We start from the raw sequence: 24,427 nt of genomic DNA on the forward strand, positions 1-24,427 counted from the left end.
ATAATTACATAAATACACAACTGTAGGTAATAATAAATGTGCCTATAAAAATAAAGCAGGGTAAAGGAAGGGAAGCTGATGGGGAAGAACTGGGTGGCCAAGGAAGGTCTCTTAGAGAAGGAAACACTACAGGAGAAATCTGTCTGAAATGAGGGACAAAGCATGCATAGGGTGGGGTGGAGGTGGTAGAGTGAGCACTCAGGCAAAGGGAAGAGCAGCAATGTCCAGGGGCAGCAGTGGGCATAGCACATCTGAGGAACAAAAAGGAAGCTGATGTGGACGGAGCAAGTGGTAGAGAAAAGGTGACTACTCAGTCATAGCATGTAAATTTCCAAAAAAAAAGCGTACAGAGGCTAGATTAGGCAGACCCTATTAAGACAACGGTAAAGATTTTAAATTTAAACAAATATACAATAGGATGTCATTGATACATCTGGATCAAGGAAATGATTTATTCAAATCTGCATATTACTGATAGTACAGAGGAAAATACTGTAAGAGAAAGGTCCATATGATCCACTTTTGTCACCAAAGAAAAGAAGGTAAGAGAGTCTAAGCTGGAGGGAGAAGTGATGGTGCAGATGGAAAGGAGATGGTAGATTAAATGCAAAATACACAGAAAAGGTAAAATCAATTAAATCTGGTTACTGACTGAGACAGAACAGAGAAAGGAGGTCAGTTCAGACATGTGGGGTTTCAGATGCCTTAGGGACACAAAGCAGAGATGTCTAACAAGTACCCAACTATAAAGCTCTCTCCCAAAGAGACAAAGTCCTGATCAATACAGGCCATGGTCAAAGATGAAGTCCGCAAAAGCAGGAAATTATAAAGAAAAAAGGGGAAAACACAAAGTCCTGAGGAAAACCCAAAGAACCAATATCCTGAAATGCAGGATGAAGAAAATTTCAAAATGTCAAGAAGATGGTCAATAATTTCAACTTGGGGTGGGGGGGGAGGGAGGAAACCAAACAGTATCCACTGATCCCTGACAGAAAGGTCCTAAAGACCTTGCAAAAGGCAAATAGTGAATATGAGATAAAATAGTAAAGACAAACAAGGACAATTTTTTAAGCTTCACTATGAAAGGAGAACTATAATATGCATTATATGCTTTTTAATTAGTGTCCATGTCAAAGGGCATTTTAATTACCTCATCCGTCATGAGAGTGGCTATTGATCTTCCAATTTCGTGGTACTGTGGCGCCTTGCCTGCAGGACCCAATAACAGAAACAAAAACCTAAGGAAACATGAAAACACAGATTTAAACATAAACAACATACACACATAAATCTAGGAATCATAAAGAAATCATTCAAATGTAAACACAGAAACAACACTCAGACCTCTTTTCCGTCCTCACACACCAATGGCTGAAAAGAGGATGGAACTCTATTCAGATGAAAACAGATCACAAAACTACGAAAGGCATTCATAAATAACTTTCTACCAAGTTATTACTTTTCATCTTCCTTAGAGTAAAAAAGTACTTAAGGAATTGGTGTTTTACATTAAAAGTTCCCATCTTCGATATCCTTTTGAATTTTGAGTAACAATTTTTTCTGGTCTGTACTGATGAAAAAAAGTAAATTAGTAAATAAAGTGAATACTAATCCCATTTAAGTATTTACTTTGGCTTAATAAAATAGCTAAGAGTATGCACAAGAAATCCATGATCCCTCAAACTACAGTCTGGATAAAGACACTAATGTGGTAAATATGGGACTAATCCCTTTGGAAGGAAAAGCATTTTTATTTACAACTCCAAATTTAACATCAAACCTCTTATTATTTGATTTTAATTTATTTATAGTGACTAAATAAAAATTACTTAACTTCCTACTTAGTTATATCATTGTTCACACTACAGTAAAATATTAATATTCACAATAATCCAAACTGGAAGTATTCAGCTTCCTGCTTTGTAAGAATTTAAATGTGAATCTATGAAATTATTCTTCTCATTTATCTTAATACTATACCGTTAATGCAATTCAGTAAAGCTTATTAAGAACTGGCACATATATTTCAATCAAGCTGCAATTAATTCTTCTTGTTTACTATTATATGAATAAGAAAAAAATATTTTTAATTATTCTCATTTGTAATTAAGTTTATACAATCAGTAGCTAACAAATTGATAACCCTTTATAACACAACTTGCTAATTCGTAAGGATATGACCCCCATTTTAATTTTTACTTATAATGTATACTGAACAGAAGATTTGATCAGGTCAGAACAAAGAATTTTGCCTAATTCAGAGGCATTATTACATTTAATCAACCCTGTGAGGTACTGCTACCCTCATTTTACAAATAAAGCTTAGAGAACTGAAGTCTGGCTTGACCGTCCCACAAAAAGTGGCAGAGCAAGGATTCAGTTCCATTCTCTCTGACTTCAGTGCCTGCACAGAACATACTATGTCTAAAATGATGAACTGTTTTTTAAACCAAGGCTCCCAAGATACCGCACTTCTTGTAAAAATATAAATCCAATGTATTTTTTTTAATTTATAATTTGAGCTTTTAAATTTATCAATTTTTTAAACAGATCTTTATTGGAGCATAATTGCTTCACAATACCGTATTAGTTTCTGTTGCACAACAAAGCGAATCAGCCACATGCATACACATGTCCCCATATCCCCTCCCTCTTGAGCCTCCCTCCCATCCTTCCTATCCCACCCTTCTATGTCATCCCAAAGCACCGAGCCGATCTCCCTGTGCTTGCTATGCTGCATAAAGCAACATGTTCCTTCAGTGAATAAAATTTTTTAGATTTTGGACATTCTGGGAGAATGTAAATTGGAATTAACCCTCTCTTTACCTTGTAGGAACAGGGACCTCGGTCAGCCCTGAGAGAAGAACTGCAGGAGCCAGTCTCACAAACGCAATTATAGGTCTTTCCAAAAAATCCACCTCTCCCACCAGAACATTGGATGCCTCAGCTCCTGAAGGAATTTTTCTCATGAAATTCATATCAACCTAGTGACAAATAAGTAATAATTAAAAATAAAGTGTGCATGGTATTAATAAGACCAGAGGGAAATAGGAAAGAAAAGATGCTTTTAAGACTACTATTTGCTAATCAAAACTGGTGATCTAAAGGATGTAAAAATGCCAAAATTCTCACAAATACAAAAGACAAATACAAAAAAGCAAGCAAAACACATCTACCAAACAATACTCCCAACTGTTTTACTGTCATAGTCTTTACTACTTCAGAGATCTAAATGACCAAACATACAAACTAGAGAAAATTTTCAATGAATATAGCAGTATTCATTAAAAACTATTAAAGACAAAAATATAGTTCACAAGCTAACAGTGGTCCATGAAATTATACACAGTGCTAAAAATATTCATTTAATTATTATCTATTGTTTAATCTTAGAAATCAATTAGTTCCTTTATATTTTATATATTTTTATAAGTCCCTTTTATTTTAAAGAACTCTGGGCATCCCCCAGTATGCTCATTAAGCGGGAAAAGTTATGTTTATTTAAAACTAAAATAGCCATAATTGGTATACATATATGGTAGTGCTATATAATCAAATTCAGTTGTCTGTGTATAATTACAAAGAAAAGGTTACGAGCATAATATCAAAGTATGGCAACTTCTTCGTTTATACGCAGTTTCACACAAGGCACTAAACAACCACTTACAGGGCTATCTATTAAAATAAAACCAGCACTTACAGCGGGCCTCTTGAGTCCCACACCCAGTGTGCCACAACTACAGTGCCAGGAGGCAGACTCCTGCCCAACAGGAGATAAGGAGGTGTACACAAGGACAGACCAAGTAAAAAAAGGAAAACTGTGACAGAGGAACAAAAGTAAATGGCATCTGCCATGTCTAGAGGAGATCTATAACTTAAACTATAGTAATTTATTCGTTGCAATTTAGTTACTGAACACTTTACACTCATCTGAAATAATTGGTGCACCAGTAAAAATATGATCGACTTAGAACAGTACAATGTCCCATAAGCAAGGCTTTTTTTTGGCAAAGCTTTTTATAATTTTAGAGCATAAAGCTCAGCAAAGCTATACCGCAAATCATCATTTAAATGCCTTTTCTGCAAAATGTGATTTATAGAATTTGCATCATAAGATAAAGGCTTAAAAAATGAATCTTAAAAGTCTGACATCGTATCCTATAGTAAATACCAATAAAAAAATTTACAATGGCCACAGGGGATCAATTATTCAGGGGCAGTACCCACAAAGTATGCTTTAAATTCAATTGTAATTTGAACTTGTAGTTTTTTGTCCTGTTCTTTTGAAATAAGTTCTTTTTATATTTCATTTAAATACTCGTCTACCACAATTCAAAATCATAGTTGAGATAGGTGAATTGTTTTTAAATCCATGCCTTTACCTTTACCTACCCATGGGGAAGCACCAATGTTTCCCAGTGACATTCCAGAAAGTACTGACACCATAAGACAATAATTCTGGGATCACATTACAGCCGAGAAAAAGCTGAATCATTACTGCTATAACATCATTACCAGAATTAATCTTTCTAGTAGCTCCAGAACAAACGACTGTAATTCAAAAGGTACTGAAGTTTCATGATATCTATGGGTAGGTATAGATGAAAATACCATATTATTCATATATTCTTTTTTCAGAATTTCTAACACTAGTAAGATATAATGTTATTCAAGTGCTATGAGACTGTTACCTTTCTCACAATTTCTGATCATAAATTAACATATCATAAGCATCACATGCAGGTTTATAGGCACCAGTTATTAAAAAATTATTATAATCAATGTTAAGAAAGCCACATTGCTACAATTTTCTCAGTAAAAATGACTATGAAAATGTATAGTTAGTAACAGAATTACCTTGCTGAAGTCAACAGTACTATTTTCTCTGCTTTCTCCACTTCCATTACCTTTAATTTCTCCACTTTTACTATTGTCCAAGTTTCCAGGTGCAGACTGTGGAGAGGCCAAAATACCTGTATTTAAGAACAAACAAATTCCAAACTAGTAAGGAGAAAATTCACTTTGTAACCTGAATCTGCTCATATCCTGAAAGTGATGGTTTATTAAAAGCAAATGTGCTAGGTTAAAAAAAAAAAAAAGGTGCCAAGTGTTAGTACCATACCAGCAAGAGTAGATTAACATTTTAAGCAATAATGAAGCTATATATTTTAACATTTTAAATAATATAATTGGCATTTACAAAAATGGTGGCCTTTTGAAAAAAGAGAAAAAGTGAGTAGAAGGTAGAAGACCTGGATCTGATCACCACTAGAAATACTTAGGGCATCCATTTTCAAGGTATCCAATAGACACATGAACTCCACATCATTAAGTTAGCTTAATGATGTCTAGCACACTTACATCAATAACAATATAAAATTTCTGATAAAACCTAAATGTAACTCAGAAAATGTTAAGAGCTACGTCAACTAAACGTACACGAATTTTGCCATAATCATCCCTAATCTTAACAGTTTCCTCAAGAATTTTCATTCTCTTGTGTGAAATTTATGTGCTGCCTACTGTCATTATTCCTAAGAAATATGTTAAAACATAATAGTAATGTTTTTACTATTTTAGATACACGTTCTATTAAATTAGCTTATTTGTATTACAAATGATAGAGATATGTTCATGCATTATGTATACTCATTTCAAGTAACACTCAGCAACAATTCACATAATAACATAAAAACACCCAGTAGAATATGATCAATCATCACCACTACGAATTTTGCATAAAGTTCAAATCTCAAAAATGTTTAAGTACTTAACACAGATTTCTACCATTAAATGTATCCAATTTTTTCAAAACACCCAAGACTTTTTAGTTCAAGAATACAGATTTAATATTACCCAAAACAGTGAGTATCACAGGAGAAGATGCACTAGACAATTACAACAGTCTTTACTTTTAGTTTTAACTCTGCCACTCAAGACAATCTAGTGACCCACAGAAGTTCAATTAAATTGTTTGTAGTTAGATCCTATAAACTATAAAGTTAATATTCGTAATTGAGTTCCAAAATTTTAAGCATATCAGATATATTCAATGCCTCTAAGGGAGTTTTCATTTTTACAGAATACAACATACACTAGTAACTTTAAGTCATTTGAGTTTACTGCTTAAACTTAGTGAAAGAAGACCTTTGTGATACCCACTTCTATGTTAAATATCTACGCTAGGATGTCACTCTGACCCAAAAATCTCAGTGTAAAAAGTATGCGCAATCCCCTTAGCCATGTGCTCATTCCCTAGAAGTATTAAACAATTCTGAAATAAAAACTATTTCCTAAAACTTAACTAATTTATCACCATTTTAGCCTCTTCTTTGAACTTTGTCCCTACACTTCCATTATAGAGTCCATTCCTTTATTAAAATACATGCCCAAGTGGAAAAAAAAAGTGAACCAGTATTTTTCAGTGGTTTCCACCAACTCCCACACAAGAAAATGAAGAGTATCATTAAGGCCCTGGCAGCAACTGCAATGACCATCAACACACACACACTGCTAACTACTAAATGCATCCAACCTGCAAACGTGTAACCAAAAAAAAACATAGGCACAGCTTCCCAGAACAGTCCCAGGCACCAGATTTTGGGGAGAAGAGTGGAATGGGGAGAAGGCTCTGGGGGAAAACAAGGATACAGTAGAATGGGAAGAAGAAATAATATACAACTCAATACTGACAAAGCCACAAGAGATGACGTGAAGTCATGGGCTCACCTGGTCATCTTGAACCTGTTAAAGTCAGCATGCCAGGCACACCTTAGAGATCCCACCATCGCCTTCTCCATGCAATCCTTCCTACTCTCAGCTAAGTTAAAGCTATTTCCTCAAAAGGTTAAGGAAGTATCCCTGCTCCTACAGTAAATTCCTACAGCTCAGAATTAAATGAGTAAATTCCCCAAAATTAAAACTATCATTAGCACAAATAACTCAGAAGGACTTTACTTGCTTTGAGCAAAAGAAAAAACAAATATGAGTATGTATACAATCAGTACTGGGATTTAAAAATCATACCCTGGTAAATCTATTATTGTGCCTTACATTCTTTTTCTTAAAATAGCAAAGCTACCTAGAGAAACAGAAATCAAAGATATCAGTTTTCTGTCATTAAAAGTTTGAAAGTAGAAGTATTTGGAGCAGTGGTTCTCATCTGGGGAAGATTCTGCCCCCCAGAGACATCTGGCAACGTCTAGAGACATCTTTGGTTGTCACCACTAGGGAGTGTACTGGCGGCTAGTGAGTGGAGGCCAAGGGTGCTGCTCAACATCCGACAACGCACAAGACATCCCCCACCACAAAGAAGTGTCCACCCCAAAAGGTCAATAGTGCCGAAGGTGAGAAACACTGAGTCAGAAGACAGTTACAAACACTAAAAGTGAGTTACGTCTTTTACATAATTATTCTCCAAAAAATAACTACTGGGAAACACCACTTTCTTTTTTTCTTTTTACTACAGATATTCACAAATCATGACCCCGTGCCACAAAAATCTATGACATTAGTCTCTCAAAAATGATGCCAAGGCCACCTTCTTCATCAGACTTCAGGAAAACTTACAGAGTTTCCAGCTGCTCTAAGCAGCAAAGGTAACTAAGGCAAGGAATAATATAGAGTTGCCCCTATTATTGTAATTACATTCCTCCTATAAATGTCTTCTTAAACAGTAATTATGAGCTCTCCCTTTTCCTTAGAAATTCCCTCTTCCCTACGTTCTAATTTCTTTTCTTCAGAAAGGCTAATAAATCTCATGGCATACTTAATGGCAGAGGGGGAAATAATTTAATCATGTCCCTCAATTTTCAGTTAATTGCTCTTTTTATCCTCTTAACAACATGACCTAATAAGCCATTGTGAACCTGTACATCCCTTCCTTCCCATATAAAATTTATAGTCCCTTATCACTGATAACATTGAAACTGGTAAAACAAGAACTGTCCAGTATTACTGACAGATATAGGTAAAAACAAATGCAAGGGGAAGTAACTTTGAAGTCATTTTTGTTCAAGAAAAGTAGTAAACCTTGCTAGTCCTTTTTAATTAAAATAAGAATGTTTGTTATTTCTGAGTAATTATTTCTAGATTTTTTTCTTTTGTTTAGTTACCTCATTATATAATACTCTATCTTTTCCACAGAGTATTAAAATTTACAATTAAATTCTATACTATAGATTTTGTTGTATGTGGATCTGGGTTCAAGTCCTTGCTCTGGTCATTTACGGTATAACCTTAACATCTCTAAGTCTTAATTTTCTTCATTTTACAAACAGCGATAACATGAACTCATCAAATTGTTAGACAAATTAGAAATATGATATTTGAAAAGAACACATCACTGTGTGTGACAACGTATGAAACAATGGTTACTATAAGTACTATCATAATTAATGTTACAATGATTTAACCATAAAACTTCTATTTTTTAACTTCTAAAAGTATCATCTTTTTTTGGCAACTACAATGAGCTTTGATTAAATGTATTTAGTATGTCTGGATACAGCCAATAAAGAGAAGGAGAGGCTGGTTGGTCATATACTGGTAGGAACACAGGATGTTTAGTCAGAGGACATGGGCTGTCACTTACTAGATATATGATCCAGGGGAATTTATTTAACTTAGCTGAGCTGAGCCTGAGTTTCTGAAAATAGGTATATCCACCCAACTTACACAAAATTTTATACACATCAAACAGGCTACTAACTATAAGCTACTATTGAAGTGTTACATATTATTCAGTGTTATGCAGAAATGTGATAATAATTATGTGATTAAAACCACTATAGTTAGTGTTCATATGTCACGTTGATGCTTAGCTGTCAGTAAAACATAGTCACTAAAGAATACTTTTTTAGGGCTTCCCTGGTGGCGCAGTGGTTGAGAGTCCGCCTGCAGATGCAGGGGACATGGGTTCGTGCCCCGGTCTGGGAAGATCCCACATGCCGCGGAGCGGCTGGGCCTGTGAGCCATGGCCGCTGAGCCTGCATGTCCCGAGCCTGTGCAGCGGGAGAGGCCACAACAGTGAGAGGCCCGCGTACCGCAAAATAAAAAAAAAAGAATACTTCTTTATATGAATTGGATAGAAAGATAAATATGTATAAATATACATATAATTAATATATAAGAGGAAAAGCCAAAATTATAATAATATATAATAACCCTTAAGTCAGTTACAAACCTTTTATGCACTAAGAAATAATTTTTCTAATTCACATAGAAATATATCCTAGCCACAACTATCGGAACTCTAGTCCTGAAAATTTCAAGGTGAATTAGGATTAAAAATAGATATGGCATTAAATAAAGGACAAGTAAAGTCTATGCCAAATTATAAAACTAGTCTTGAAATAATGATGATCCCAGGAGACAAAATGAGAAAAAGAACATTCAATTCTATTTTTTGTTAGGAAGGTTAAAACATACTGCATTCCTTGAACAAAAGCACCAAATAGTAGATAAAAGGCGTATCACCTCATTTTACTTTATGTAAAACATGTGTTCATTCACCTTATGGAATGAAATGCACAAGAAGAGCCACCATTTTTTTAATCACGGCAAATTAAAAGATTACTTGTAAAAATGTCTACATTTTTTGAACCATTCAAATGCACTGACCTGTAAAATCTCAGTGAAATTTTTTGAAAAAAAAATTAAATTATGTGTAGTCTTATTTGGAGTCTTTTTAAAATTTTAAATAATTCTATCCTTCTCTGTAATATACTATAAAGAAAAAAACATGCAGAAGTCAAAATAAATTATAAGCATTATCTATGTATGCTGCTAAAGCTATGTGCTTGAAAGGCATTCCAAGTGCAAGTGATCTAGAGGCAGAAAGCACCACACATGGAGGACTTTGAATAGTTGCCTGAAGTTATGTCAACATTTTCCTCATTCTTCTGCTCCTGGCCTCGCAGTGCTTCTAAGTCTTCCTCAGGCGGATGAATTACTACTGTGGGAATATCGTCACTGGCAGGTGAAACCAGTAGCTCTGGGGCCTGAAGCTGCCTCTGCTGGGAACTTCTGGAGTTCAGGCGACTGAGCCTAGGGCTGGAAGGAGGACTGTTCTGAGGGGTAGGTACTGGGGTTGTACACTTCGAGCCTGCAGGGGTTCCAGCTCTCGAAGAAGGAAGAAGATGACTGAGAAGAAGAGATAAAGGTGATTCTCCTCTCAATGAAAGGTTTGAGGCAGACAGACCTGTTCGCAAAGAGTGGCGGGAGGCTGAAAGGCCTTCCCCTGAGATAAAACAAATAAATGAAAAGTGATGAAGTTCACTGCAGAAGACAAATGAGACACAAAATATCAATTTACACCATAAACTGCAAGGTTTAAAAAAGATCCAAAATTTCAAATTCATGCTATCAGGGTTAGTATAACAATCAGATTTTTAAATATTAGAAAATCACTGAAAAATGCCTTAAACTGTAATTAGTTCTCTGAAGGTGTATCCAAAAATCAAAACAAAAAATAAAAAACAATGCTAATGATAGATGGTCGGGGACGATATTCTGTTAGTAATGAGAATGTCCAATAGTGTGGCTTTAAAATTAAAGAATAATATCAATGGAAAGCTGCTGCTTAAAAAAATGATAAATAGCAAATCAGAATATAACACAAAAATAATCTAAGAAATAAAACCCAAAACAAAACTTAACAGCACTGATATTTAGTGCATTTTATCTACATTGCACCGAACCACTACATATTCTCTCATAAGAAAAGTCCACATTAATGGTATCTAATAATTCTTAACTTAAAGGTGATATCAATAACATTAAGCCAATAGGGCATCACCTACTGATAGCACTCTCAAGTAAAATTTAAAAACATAAGACATGTTATACGAATTTTTTTTTTCAAAAGAGAAACGTCAATTTTAAAAGATACATATTCTTGAGCTCATTATCTGGTATTAATAAATGCCCTAAAATATGCTTACATTTCTAAGGCAGCAGATAAATTAAAACAAATACATACAATCTCTAACTTAACTAGCTAAGAATAAAGTATTTCTTACCAACAAGAGTGATGAGGAAGTTAAGTCTACAGTATTTCAAAACGTCAGGTATAGTTATACTTCAAAAACTTGTTTATTCTAATTAAGTGTGGCTTAATGGAATAACATTGTTTTTTCAGGAAAAGCATGAGAAATATAACAACCCCACATGATCTAAGTAATCAAAGCTACATGCTCAAGAGATCCCAGAAATATTAAAAATATGAACTTTTAATCCATAAACCACCACTATTTAGTTAAAAAATAAGCTACATGCAGAAAAAATTGTTAAATTACAACTATAACAAAATAATGAAATGCCCATGCTAAAATGGCATCTAAAAGAAAACAGGCGTTGTCTTATGATTAAAAGGAATCAACTGACAATTGGAGAATAATCAGGAACCACTGCATATGGGGAAGAAAGATTTAATATGGTCTCTCTAGGCAAACAAATTCACTTCACTGAAGTAGAGCATATGCAATACATGGAAAGGTGAAAAAAAGACATGACATAGATGGCTTGCTTTCAGATTGAACTTAGGTCCATAAGAGATTTCTTTCATTCTTAAGGTTCCTTGAATATAGAAAGGCACAATTTTAAATAGATTAAAGAGTTTTATTGGTCAAATGCTCAGAAGAAAATGGACTTAATTATCTTACACTGAGCTGCAAACGATGACTAAGTACTGTCAACTTTAAACATGTTATATCCTACCACCTGTGACTGTGTGCTTGTAGAACAGTTAAAAGCCATACTCTTTTCAGAGACAGAAAAGATGAGCAGAAGGATTTGTGGCCCATCCTCCACTCCTCTTCACTGTAATTCTCACAAGCCTTGGGTAATGGTAGCAACTAGAGGCAGCAGTGACCCTCAAAACCAGCTCCAATTCTTTGCAACTGGATTTTTCCAGTCACTGTCATCAGAGCATCTTTGAGACCCAAAATAGAACCCCAGTGATAGCATGCCAGCCTTAAGACAGTGACAGAGGTAAATGGCTACAAAAACACATGCTCCCCATGTCCCACATAACCCATGCTAGACCGTGAATGAGAGGGGAGAGCAGCAGTGTGTGGGTCTGTGCCATTCTCAATGGCTTGAAAAAATCAACTGCATCATCCCTAGCATAAAACAGGAACAAGCACAAAAACCTTTCACCAATTATGTAAATAAAAAGCAGTGAAATCAGCAGACCAACCCCAAAATACTTGCTTATGCCTAGCAAGTAAAGTATACTCAGGAGAAAAAAAAAAAATCTCCAGGAAAAATCTAATATTAAAGGCCCAAACACAAGACTTAAAATTTTCAAAAGATTAAATTTATAGATAATAATTTATGGCTCTTTTATCAAATATACAAGAATTCTTCAGCAGAAACAAAAAAGCAAGAAGGAGAGTAATTCAGGGTTACGTATAGTGTAGTGTTTAAATATTACCAATACTTATCCCATTTTAACAGAGTAAATGCTTAATTTTTTCATCTAAGTAATTTCTACAGATAATTCTGTCACGCTGTAAAGACATTTTAGAAATGAAATCTTTAAATGCACAAATTATTATTTTAAAGAGAATTAAAAAGATAAAGGCCTATGTAATTATCTAGAAAAAATATGTTTCTTTTCCTGAATGCTAATTGTAACACACTGGAATGCCATTAGTGTAGACGTGTTAGCAAAAAAGGAATGCCACAACTTATCTCACCATTCCTTTCAAGCAAGTGAGGGTCAGAATGTTTCTTGCCTATATCTGCAAAAGATCGAACAAGGGGAATCCGGCTGGTGAACCTTTTCTCATTCTGATGATGGTGCCTCTTCAGAAGGGCTTCTCTGACATTCTCTCTTATGGACTCGTCCAACTGGCCAGAGGCGATCATGTTGTCCAATACCATATCTAGGCAAAGAAAAAATACATAGATAACAATCATTTTTATTAAATAAACTAATACTTGGATGACTATAACACAGAATAAATCTTAAGTGAAATCTTACCAGAAAAATAAGATTCTTAAATAGCTCTAGAAAGTATCATTCTCTTCTAATATTGAATAATGGATGCATAAAGATAAATATGAACATTATCCAACAAAAATGAACATATTAATAGAGACCCTTATTTTAATAAATACTAGTATTTATTGAAAAGCTACTGTTATTCACCAATAACCTTCCTATATAGTTGAAGGTGCTTTACTGATGATACAATAAATTCTATTAAAATGGATATTCAAATATTGGCTTCCTAAGAAGTGAAGGTATTTTCTTGCTTCACCTCATACTTTTCCCCAAAACTGTAGATGAGTATCTGTACTCATTCATTCAATCATTAACTATTTACTGAGTACCTATTACGTGTTGGGAATATAGCAATTAACTAAGCAGATCAAGTTTCTGCTCTCACTCATCCACAGGTAGAAAAACCAGTGAGTAACTGAATAGATAAAATATGAAGTAATAAGTTTTAGAAAGATGACTATATCAGGCTGTGAGGGAGGTGTGGGAAATGGGGAGATTGATGGCAATGACATTTTATACATTACTGCGGTGCCTGGACTATTTTTTTTTTTTTTTTTTTTTTTTTTGAGGTACGTGGGCCTCTCACTGCCGTGGCCTCCCCCGTTGCGGAGCACAGGCTCCGGACGCACAGGCTCAGCAGCCATGGCTCACGGGCCCAGCTGCTCCGCGGCATGAGGGATCCTCCTGGACCGGGGCACGAACCCGTGTCCCCTGCATCGGCAGGCGGACTCCCAACCACTGCGCCACCAGGGAAGTCCTGGACTATTTTTAATTTATAAAGGACATATAAATATTTTTTAAAAGTGGCAGTAACTTGATATAAAACAGTCAGGCTTTCAAATCTATGATAAGGTTCCTCTGAGAGAAAATTAGATCAACCTAGCAGGTAAACTCTTAACAGCAACACCATGACTACAGGCTACCATACAAATGAACACTGGATTATACATTTACTAAAATATTATATTGTATTACGTGATCATTAAAAGCCAAAGTAAGACATATTGAGTATGTCTGAATTCAATATTCCTAATCCTACTCAGTTTTTCAGTCATTTATATAGAACAAGAAAGGACTTCCATAACTTAAAGATTTGCAGCACAAGGTCAAATCTATCAATCTGGTAATATCAACATACTGGTATTTCTAGCCTGAGAAATTCTAATAAATTTACGGTCCTCTTGAAGATCAAATACAATAGTTTTTTGTTTTTATATTGGACAATCTATAATGGTAGTCACACTATCAAATTTATTACTATTGAACTTGATATTGGTTTTGAGCAACTTCAGTTAATGACCAAATAGCTTTATCACAGCTATCTTTTCCTTCTTTCTACCTCCACAGTATCCTTCAATTTTCTCTCCTTTGTTTCCATTGCTACTACCTACCAGACATAGATCGTCATCTTCTTGCTTAGACATTCCAAGAGAATAAATGACCTCCTTGCTTCTAATCTCCTTATCCAAAGCCACCCTACCTCTTCTTGCCAGAATGATATCCCTGACACACATCGAGATCATACTATTCTCCAACTTAAAAATCACTGAGAGCCAAAATGCCTACCAAATAAAATCCAATTTCTTAACCCAGTAATTCAAGGCTAGTCACAATCCACCTCTAATTTATTTTTCTAACATATCTCAAGAAATCTGTATACTCACAGATAATTGACTTTTCTGAGATTCATAGCTGTCTATACTTTCTAGACTTTTCTTCCTTCTCTTCCTCCTCCTTAGAATACTTTCTTTTCTCTTCCCTATCGCCATGTGTTCAAATTCTATGGATAAGTTGAATAGTTAATGTACTCTCTGTATCTTCCCCAGATACCTTGGTCCAAAAAACAAAGAAACAAAAAGCTCCTTCCTCTGCATTTCCAGAGAACAGACTCCATATCTTGCTTATGGCACTAGTCACTTTCTTCTTGATAACTGTAGTTACATCTCTCTAATTTAATCTTTTAGACTCCAAACTTATCAAAGACAAAAAGGGTTATTTATATGTCTACTCCTCATACTGCCCTGCACAGAATGGAAGCTCAACATGTAACTGTCAAATCAATGGTCTAAAATTCCACTTTATTTTCCTTATTTAAGTATCTCTAACTTCAATACAATTTAACTATAAAGAAGTCACTTTGCTATCACCTGCTATTTCATCAAGAGTGCCTGCTCTCATATCCAGCATGACTGTTCCATTTAGGATGCAACTTCTCAGTTCAAAAAGACTGTGCAAAGAGAGGGTCGCCACGTAAGGCTTACTCCACCGGTCACCACCGTCTTCAACATCCTCTTCAAATTTCAGCCATCTGAAATGTATAATGTATAACAATATTTTACAAATAATGATTCCATTTGTTTATTTTAATATGATAAACATAAGCTTTTTCTTTTAAACAGAAACAAAGATCACCACCACCAAAACAAAATTTCGCTACAAACACATTTTTACAAATTAGGCTAATGGTCTATAATGTCGATAGGCACAAGTTACCTTTGTAGTTCCTCTTTCTATTCTAGCTATCACTGTAGTAAGTTTACAGAAACAAACTCTGGAATTTCAGTTTCAGCTTCCAATCTTATTTTAAACTTTAAATATGCAAGACATTGATTTTTCAAACTTGTTTCCTCTAATTAAAGACATTAAAATCTATAGTAACATATTTCCTTTTCTTATATTATAGTATTAAAAATTATTTAAGGAAACAAATTTTGAGAATAAAGATAAAATTTCCAGACAGAAGGAAATTCTCTACTCATTGTTTTAAAGTACTGGATGTCTCAATTTCAATCTTATATTCTCATTACAAAAAGAAACCAAGTAAAGGCAGTTAAAAACTGAGAGAGTATCATCACCTGGCAGTTTCTTTCCATTCATACTCTTCTCCATCTCTGTAGCACAGCTCATCCATTTCCGTGAAGAGATCATGGGGAATGTGTTCTTCATCATCATCTTCGGTACCCAGAATGAACTGGACTCTCTGGGATGGTGTGTCTTGACAAAATCAGAATTTAAAAATATACACTCAAAATTTTCCTCAATTAATACAAAGGTAAATTCAAAATTTTGAAAATGAAATGCTTTTCTTATAAATATATTCCATCAGAACAAATTTCTTTTCATTATTATTAAAATACTATAATTCTGGAAGGAAACAAGGACCAACAATCTAGAACAAAAGAATTTCACAGAAAGATCACCTCCACAGATTAAAAAGAAAAATTATATGTTAAAGTCACATTAATCTTTAACAAACCAATGTAAATCAAACAAATAACAGTAAGCAACATCCAAAACCAAGAAAACACTATGCATGAGACAGGACCTTTTCCTCACCAAAAATAGATGGAAATGTTAGATAATATAGAACATTTCAAATATTTAATTAATATGTAGTTATTAAGTTCAAGAGTAAAAAAAGAAATCCCCAAGTTCAAAAAACAGGATGAGAAAACTCAAAACTAACTTTTCCTACTATCATGGAGAAGCAAAAGTCTGTCAGCTGAGGTTAGGGAGGTAGACAGGTCACTGCTGCTCATGACATCTGAGTTTTAAACTACTTGTGTGGTACAGGATCCCCAAACAGAGAAATTAGCGTACATTCTAGTCCAGGACAGTTGAAAGCCCCAGGGGTCCCAGAATAAACACTGAAGCATACAACAAGCATCAATTAAAAACAAAATCAAATTCTTCCAAATATAATAGAGGAGGTCAAACACAAAATTTACATCTAGGTAAACAAACCTCCAGGAACTTATAGCTGCAAGAGGGATATTAAAACAGGTTAAAAAGTAAATTAGAAGGACTTCCTTGGTGGCACAGTGGTTAAGAATCCACCTGCCAACGCAAGGGACACAGGTTCAAGCCCTGGTTCTGGAAGATCCCACATGCCACGGAGCAACTGTGCCCGTGCGCCACAACTACTGAGCCTGTGCTCTAGAGCCCGCGTGCCACAACTATTGAAGCCCACGCACCTAGAGCCTGTGCTCCACAATAAGAGAAGCCACCGCAATGAGAAGCCTGTGCACCGCAACAGAGTAGCCTCCGCTCGCCGCAATTAGAGAAAGCCCGCGTGCAGCAACGAAGACCCAACACAGCCAAAAATAAATAAATAAATTTATTGGAAAAAAAAGATTAGAAATAAAATTGTTAAAGGAAAAGACAGAAATAAGGAGGAGGTTACACAGAATGCATCAATGACAAATAAGACAAAACACGCAAGGTTAAGAGATATAGAAAACAGAATAAAAACGTCGCACAAGAAAAACTCCAGAAAGAGGAAAAACGGGAAGAGGCAGTATGAAAAACATATCTGAAACTTGTCCAGTATGTACACGACATGGGTCTTCATAATGAAGGAATACTCTAAGACCAATGCAGGACAAACAAAAACACAATGTAACTGAACTTCCTAATATTTGAACCTTTCAACAATTAGGTCTTGCACATCTTTTGTGAAATTCATCCCCAAGTAATACTTCTGGTGCTATTGTGGTGTTGTTTTTTTCTTTTTTTTTGAGGTACACGGGCCTCTCACTGTTGTGGCCTCTCCCGCTGCGGAGCACAGGCTCCAGACGCGCAGGCTCAGCGGCCATGGCTCACGGGCCCAGCCGCTCTGCGGCATGTGGGATCCTCCCGGACCGGGGCACAAACCCGTGTCCCCTGCACCGGCAGGTGGACTCCCAACCACTGCGCCACCAGGGAAGCCCTATTGTGTTGTTTTTTATTTCAGTTTCTGATTGCTCATTGCTACTATATAGAAATACAGTTGATTTCTGTACACTGATTTTGTATCCTGTAACCTTGTTAAACTCACTCAGTTCTGTAGTTTTGTAGATTGCTTAGGATTTGCTACACATATGATTCTGTAACTGTGAATAAAAACAATTTTACTTCATTTACTTTCTGGATGCATTTCATTTCTTTCTTGCCTTATTACACTGGCTACGTGTGCCAGTACCATGTTGGGAGAAAACATTCAGTCTTTCACCAGCATTTCTTAATGCTCTATATCACACTGAAGAAGTTTTCTAATATTCCTAGTTTGCAAGGAGATAAAATTCTAGAATAGAATTTAGAAAATTTCTAAATAAATAGAATTTGTTAGATGTAGATAAATAGAATTTATCTAAAGACAGTTTTAACTCCTAGCAAACAAGGGGGGTGGAATTTTGTCAAAGGCTTTTTCTGTCTTATTGATATGATTATATGGGTTTTTCTCCTTTATACTATTAATATGTTTATTTACACTGATAGATGTTTAAATTTTAAACCAACCCTGCATTTCCACTTGTTTATCGTATTAATTTCCTATTGCTGCTATTACAAATTTCCACAAACGTGGTGGCTTAAATAACACAAATTTATTCTCTTACAGTTCTGGAGACCATAAGTCCAAAATGAATTTTACACAGGGCTAAAAAATCATGAGCTGGTTCTTTCTGGAGGCTCTAGGGGAAAATCCATTTCCTTACCTTTTCTAGCTTCTGGAGGCTGCCTACATTCCTTAGGTCTGGATGCCTCCTCATTCCATCACTGTAACTACTGTCTCCTCTCTGACCTTCTGACTCCTTGTGATGAATCTGGCCCATCTGCATTAATCCAGCATAATCCCCACTTCTCAAAATCCTTTAACTTAGTCACATCTAGAGATGCAGCACTTTTGCCAAATAAGGTTAACATTCACAGGTTCCAGACAGTAGGAATATGGACACTGTAGGGGCCACTATTCAGACTACCACCATCATGATGTATTATCCCTCTTAAGTATTGCTGGATTAGATATGCTTTTATTTTGTTAAGGATTTCTGAATCTATATTCATGAGAAATAATTAGTGTGTAGTTTTATTCTATTGTAACATCTTCATCAGGTTTTGGTATCAGGGAAATGCTAGATTCACAATATGAATGGGAAAGTGTTCCCTCATCTTCAATTTTCTAGCAGAGTCTGTGTTATTTCTTTCTTATATGTTTGATGCCATTTGGGAGTAAATTTCCATTGTGGGAATGCTTTAGACTACAAATTCAATTTCCTTTTATACATGTAGGATAATCCAAGTTATCCATTTCTGCTTAACAGCATGTATTCCTAAGAAACTTCCCCACTTAATCTGAAGTATCAATTTTGTTGGCATAAAATCATTCATAATATTCCCTCCTTATTCTTTAATATGTAGAATCTGTACTGAAAATTTCTGGTGCTGGTCATTTGTATCTTTTTTTCCCTCACCTGATCAGTTTGGCTATTTAGATTTCTCAATTTTATTGATCTTTTCAAAGAACCAGATTGCAGTCTGACAGATTTTTGCTACTACTGGTCTGATTTTTATTTTATTCATTTCTGCTTTCATTTTTATTGTTTCCTTTCTTTTGTTTATTTAGGCTTAATTTGCTCTATTTTTTCCTTCAATTTCTTAAGTTACAAGCTTAAATCATTGATTAGGTCTTTCTTGTTCTGCGTTTTTTAAATTAACCTCTTTATTTAAATTTATTTGTTTGCACTGGGTCTTAGTTGCAACAGGTAGGCTCCTCAGTTGTGCCATGCGAACTCCCGAATTCCCACCTGCGGCATGCATGTGAAGTCCAGTTCCTGGACCAGGGATCGAACCTGGGCCCCCTTCACTGGGAGCACGGAGTATCTACCACTGTGCCACCAGGGAAGTCCCTTCTTTTCTAGTATAAAAACTAAATGCTATACGTTTTTCTCTAAGCACTGCTTTAGCAATATCTAACAAATTCTAATATGTAGGCAGTCCTCACTTTGCACATTACCATGCTAAATGAAACCTGTGCGTGTCAGAACTGTGTCCTCACTTTGCAAGATTTTCTCTCAATTTTCTGCCTGTACCGTGTTTTCGTTTTCTTGAGTTCAACATATTTTCTAATTTCTGATGTGACTGCATCTTTAACCCATGGGTTACTGAGAAACTTCGTGCTTAATTTCCAAATATCTGGGCATTTTTCATAATATCTTTTTAGTTTAATTCTATTTGTGGTCAGAGAATACACTTCCAGTCTTTTTAAATGTATTAAGACTTGCTTTATGGTCTAGAATATGATCTTGGTTAAATCTTCAATATGCAATTGTAAAGAATGTGTATTCTGCTGTGGTTGGGTGAAATGTTCTATGCATGTGACTATCAATCTGACTTACAGTGTGTTATTTAGGTCTTCTATATCCTTACTGATTTTTTGATAACTTGCTCTATCCATTACTGAGAAAGGAGAGTTGCAATCTCCAGCTATACTTGTGGATTTCTCTCTTCCTCTTTTCAATTTTTTCAGTTTTTGTTTCATGGATTTTGAAGCCGTTGTTATATACATCTAGGACTGTTATGTCTTGGTTTCAGCAGTTTAATTTTTATGTAACTTTGTGCAGTTTTTCTTCATGTTTCTTCTCCTTGCGTTTTGCTGAACTCCTTGGACCTGTGAGTTCAGACTTTTTATTAATTTTGGAAATTTTTCTGGCACTCCAATTATACATATGATAGACTACCTGATACTGTCCAACAAATTACTGATGCTGTTTATTGGTCTTCAGCCTTTTTTTGTTTCATTTTTATTAGTTTCTATCACAATATCTTCAAAAGTCACTTATCTTTTTTATTCTGTAATTTCAACTCATCTGTTAATCTTATCTAGCGTAATACTCATTTGAGATATTGCATTTTTCATCTGTATAAGTTCCATGTGGGACTTTCATATATTTTCAGCCTCTCTCTTCTTGAACATATGAAGCATATTTATTATATTGCTTTAACATGCTTGTTTTTGAAATCCATTAACTTTGTGATTTCTGGATCTGTTTTTTTTTTTTAACATCTTCATTAGAGTATAATTGCTTTAAAATGGTGTGTTAGTTTCCACTTTATAACAAAGTGAGTCAGTTATACATATACATATGTCCCCATATCTCTTCCCTCTTGTGTCTCCCTCCCTCCCACCGTCCCTATCCCACCCATCTAGGTGGTCACAAAGCACTGAGCTGATCTCCCTCTGCTATGCAGCTGCTTCCCACTAGCTATCTATTTTATGTTAGGTAGTGTATATATGTCCATGCCACTCTCTCACTTTGTCCCAGCTTACCCTTCCCCTCCCCATATCCTCAAGTCCACTCTCTAGTAGGTCTGTGTCTTTATTCCCGTCTTGCCTGAAGGTTTTTAATAATCATTTTTTTAAAGATTCCATATATATGTGTTAGCATATGGTATTTTTTTTCCTCTTTCTGACTCACTTCACTCTGTATGACAGCCTCTAGATTAATCCACGTCTAAACAAATGACAATTTCGTTCCTTTTAATGGCTGAGTAATATTCCATTGTATATATGTACCACAACTTCTTTATCCATTCGTCTGTCGATGGGCATTTAGGTTGCTTCCATGATCTGGCTATTGTAAATAGTGCTGCAATGAACATTGGGGTGCACGTGTCTTTTTGAATTATGGTTTTCTCTGGGTATATGCCCAGTAGTGAGATTGCTGCATCATACGGTGATTCTATTTTTAGTTTTTTAAGGAACCTCCATAGTGGCTGTATCAATTTACACTCCCACCGACAGTGCAAGAGGATTCCCTTTTCTCCACACCCTCTCCAGCATTTGTTGTTTGTAGATTTTCTGATGATGCCCATTCTAACTGGTGTGAGGTGATACCTCATTGTAGTTTTGATTTGCATTTCTCTAATAATTAGTGATGTAGAGCAGCTTTCCATGTGCTTCTTGGCCATCTGTATGTCTTCCTTGGAGAAATATCTATTTAGGTCTTCTGCCCACTTTTTGATTGCGTTGTTTCTTTAATAGAGCTGCATGAGCTGTTTATATATTTTGGAGATTAATCCTTTGTCCATTGATCCGTTTGCAAATATTTTCTCCCATTCTGAGGGTTCTTTCTTCATCTTGTTTATGGTTTCCTTTGCTGTGCAAAAGCTGTGAAGTTTCATGAGGTCCCATTTGTTTATTTTTGTTTTCATTTCCATTACTGTAGGAGGTGGATCAAAAAAGATCTTGCTGTGATTTATGTCAAAGAGTGTTCTTCCTATGTTTTGCTCTAAGAGTTTTATAGTGTCCGGTCTTACATTTAGGTCTCGAATCCATTTTGAGTTTATTTTTATTGTTAGGGAGGGTTCTAATTTCATTCTTTTATATGTAGCTGTCCAGTTTTCCCAGCACCACTTATTGAAGAGACTGTCTTTTCTCCATTGTATATCTCTGCCTCCTTTGTCATAGATTACTTGACCATAGGTGCGTGGGTTTATCTCTGGGCTCTGCATCTTGTTCCATTGATCTACGTTTCGTTTTTGTGCCAGTACCATATTGTCTTGATGACTGTAGCTTTGTAGTATAGTCTAAAGTCAGGGAGTCTGATTCCTCCAGCTCCGTTTTTTTCCTTCAAGGTTGCTTTGGCTATTAAGGGACTTTTGCGTCTCCATACAAATTTTAAGATTTTTAGTTCTACTTCTATAAAAAATGCCATTGGTAATTTGATAGGGATTGCATTGAATCTGTAGATGGCTTTGGGTAGTATAGTCATTTTCACAATATTGATTATTCCAATCCAGGAACATGGTAATGTCTCTCCAACTGTTTGTATCGTCTTTAATTTCTTTCATCAGTGTCTTATACTTTTCTGCATACAGGTCTTTTGTCTCCCTAGCTGGTTTAATGCCTGGTGTTTTATTCTTTTTGTTGCAATGGTAAATTGAAAGAGAAATTATGGAAACACTTCCGATTTTTCATCATTAGTGTATAGGAATACAAGAGATTTCTGTGCATTAATTTTGGACCCTGCAACTTTACCAAATTCATTGATTATAGTAGTTTTCTGGAGGCATTTTTAGGATTCTCTATGTATAGTATCATGTCATCTGAAAACAGTGACAGTTTTACTTCTTCCTTTCCAATTTGTATTCCTTTTATTTCTTTTTTTTTTCTGATTGCCGTGGGTAGGACTTCCAAATCTATGTTGAATAATAGTGGTGAGAGTGGACATCCTTGTCTCGTTCCTGATCTTAGAGGAAATGCTTTCAGTTTTTCACCATTGAGCAGGATGTTGGCTGTGGCTTTGTCGTATATGGCCTTTGTATGTTGAGGCAGGTTCCCTCTATGCCCACCTTCTGGAGTTTTTATCATAAATTTGTGCTGAATTTTGTCAAAAGCTTTTTCCACATCTGTTGAAATGATCATATGGTTTTTATTCTTCAATTTGTTAATATGGTGTATCACATTGACTGATTTGCGTATATTGAAGAATCCTTGCATCACTGGGATAAATCCCACTTGATCATGTTGTATGATCCATTTAATGTGTTGTTGGATTCTGTTTGCTAGTATTTTGTTGAGGATTTTGCATCTATACTCATCAGTAATATTGGTCTGTAATTTTCTTTTTTAGTGGTACCTTTGTCTGGTTTTGGTATCAGGGTGATGGTGCTCTCATAGAATGAGTTTGGGAGTGTTCCTTCCTCTGCAATTTTGTGGAAGAGTTTGACAAGGACGGGTGTTAGCTCTTCTGTCAATGTTTGATAGAATTCACCTGTGAAGCCATCTGGTCCAGGACTTTTGTTTCTTGGAAGATTTTTAATCACAGTTTCAATTTCATTACTTGTGATTGGTCTGTTCATATTTTCTGTTTCTTCCTGGCTCAGTCTTGGAAGGTTATACCTTTCTGAGAATTTGTCAATTTCTTCCAGGTTGTCCATTTTTTTGGCACAGAGTTGCTAGTAGTAGTCTCTTAGGATGCTTTGTATTTCTGCGGTGTCTGTTGTAACTTCTCCTTTACATTTCTAATTTTATTGATGAGTCCTCTCCCTCTTTTTTATTGAGTCTGGCTAAAGGTTTATCAATTTTGTTTATCTTCTCAAAGAACCAGGCTTTAGTTTTATTGATCTTTGCTGTTGCTTTCTTTGTTTCTAGTTCATTTACTTCTGCTCTGCTCTTTGTGATTTCTTTCCTTCTACTAACTTTGGGTTTTGTTTCTCCTTCTTTCTCTAGTTCCTTTAGGTGTAAGGTTAGATTGTTTACTTGAGATTTTTCTTGTTTCTTGAGGTAACATTGTATTCCTATAAACTTCTCTCTTAGAACTGCTTTCGCAGCATCCCATAGGTTTTGGATCGTCGTGTTTCCATTGTCATTTGTCTCTAGGTATTTTTTGATTTCCTCTTTATTTCTTCAGTGCTCTCTTGGTTGTTTAGAAACGTATTGTCTAGCCTCCATGTGTTTGTGTTTTTTACGTTTTTCTTCCCGTAATTTGCTTCTAATCTCATAGCGTTGTGGTCAGAAAAGATGCTTGATATGATTTCAATTTTCTTAAACTTACTGAGGACTGATTTGTGAACCAAGATGTGATCTATCCTGGAGAATGTTCTGTGTGCACTTGAGAAGAAAGTGTAATCTGCTGTTTTGGGATGGAATGTCCT

The 24,427-nt window shown here is 35.4% G+C and overlaps 1 protein-coding gene across 5 annotated transcripts in view; it reads right to left on the reverse strand.

Moving 5' to 3' along the window:
• The window catches only part of SLC4A7 (solute carrier family 4 member 7), a 124,234-nt gene that overhangs the window by 41,970 nt on the left and 57,837 nt on the right, over nt 1–24,427 (reverse strand). For 3 of the 5 annotated variants that reach the window (XM_033864503.2, XM_019946898.3, XM_019946897.3), the window contains exons 4-9: nt 15,868–16,006; nt 15,160–15,320; nt 12,702–12,890; nt 4,858–4,973; nt 2,827–2,984; nt 1,151–1,238 (exon numbers count right to left, since the gene is read on the reverse strand). In XM_033864503.2, the coding sequence (XP_033720394.1) occupies nt 1,151–1,238; nt 2,827–2,984; nt 4,858–4,973; nt 12,702–12,890; nt 15,160–15,320; nt 15,868–16,006 (851 nt within the window). Of the gene's footprint in view, nt 1–1,150; nt 1,239–2,826; nt 2,985–4,857; nt 4,974–9,871; nt 10,241–12,701; nt 12,891–15,159; nt 15,321–15,867; nt 16,007–24,427 lie in introns of all 5 variants that reach the window. The other 2 variants (XM_019946900.3, XM_019946899.3) reach the window with 2 other exon arrangements.

This window comes from Tursiops truncatus, chromosome 10 (genome assembly GCF_011762595.2).
Source record: "Tursiops truncatus isolate mTurTru1 chromosome 10, mTurTru1.mat.Y, whole genome shotgun sequence".
Lineage (NCBI taxonomy): Eukaryota > Metazoa > Chordata > Mammalia > Artiodactyla > Delphinidae > Tursiops > Tursiops truncatus.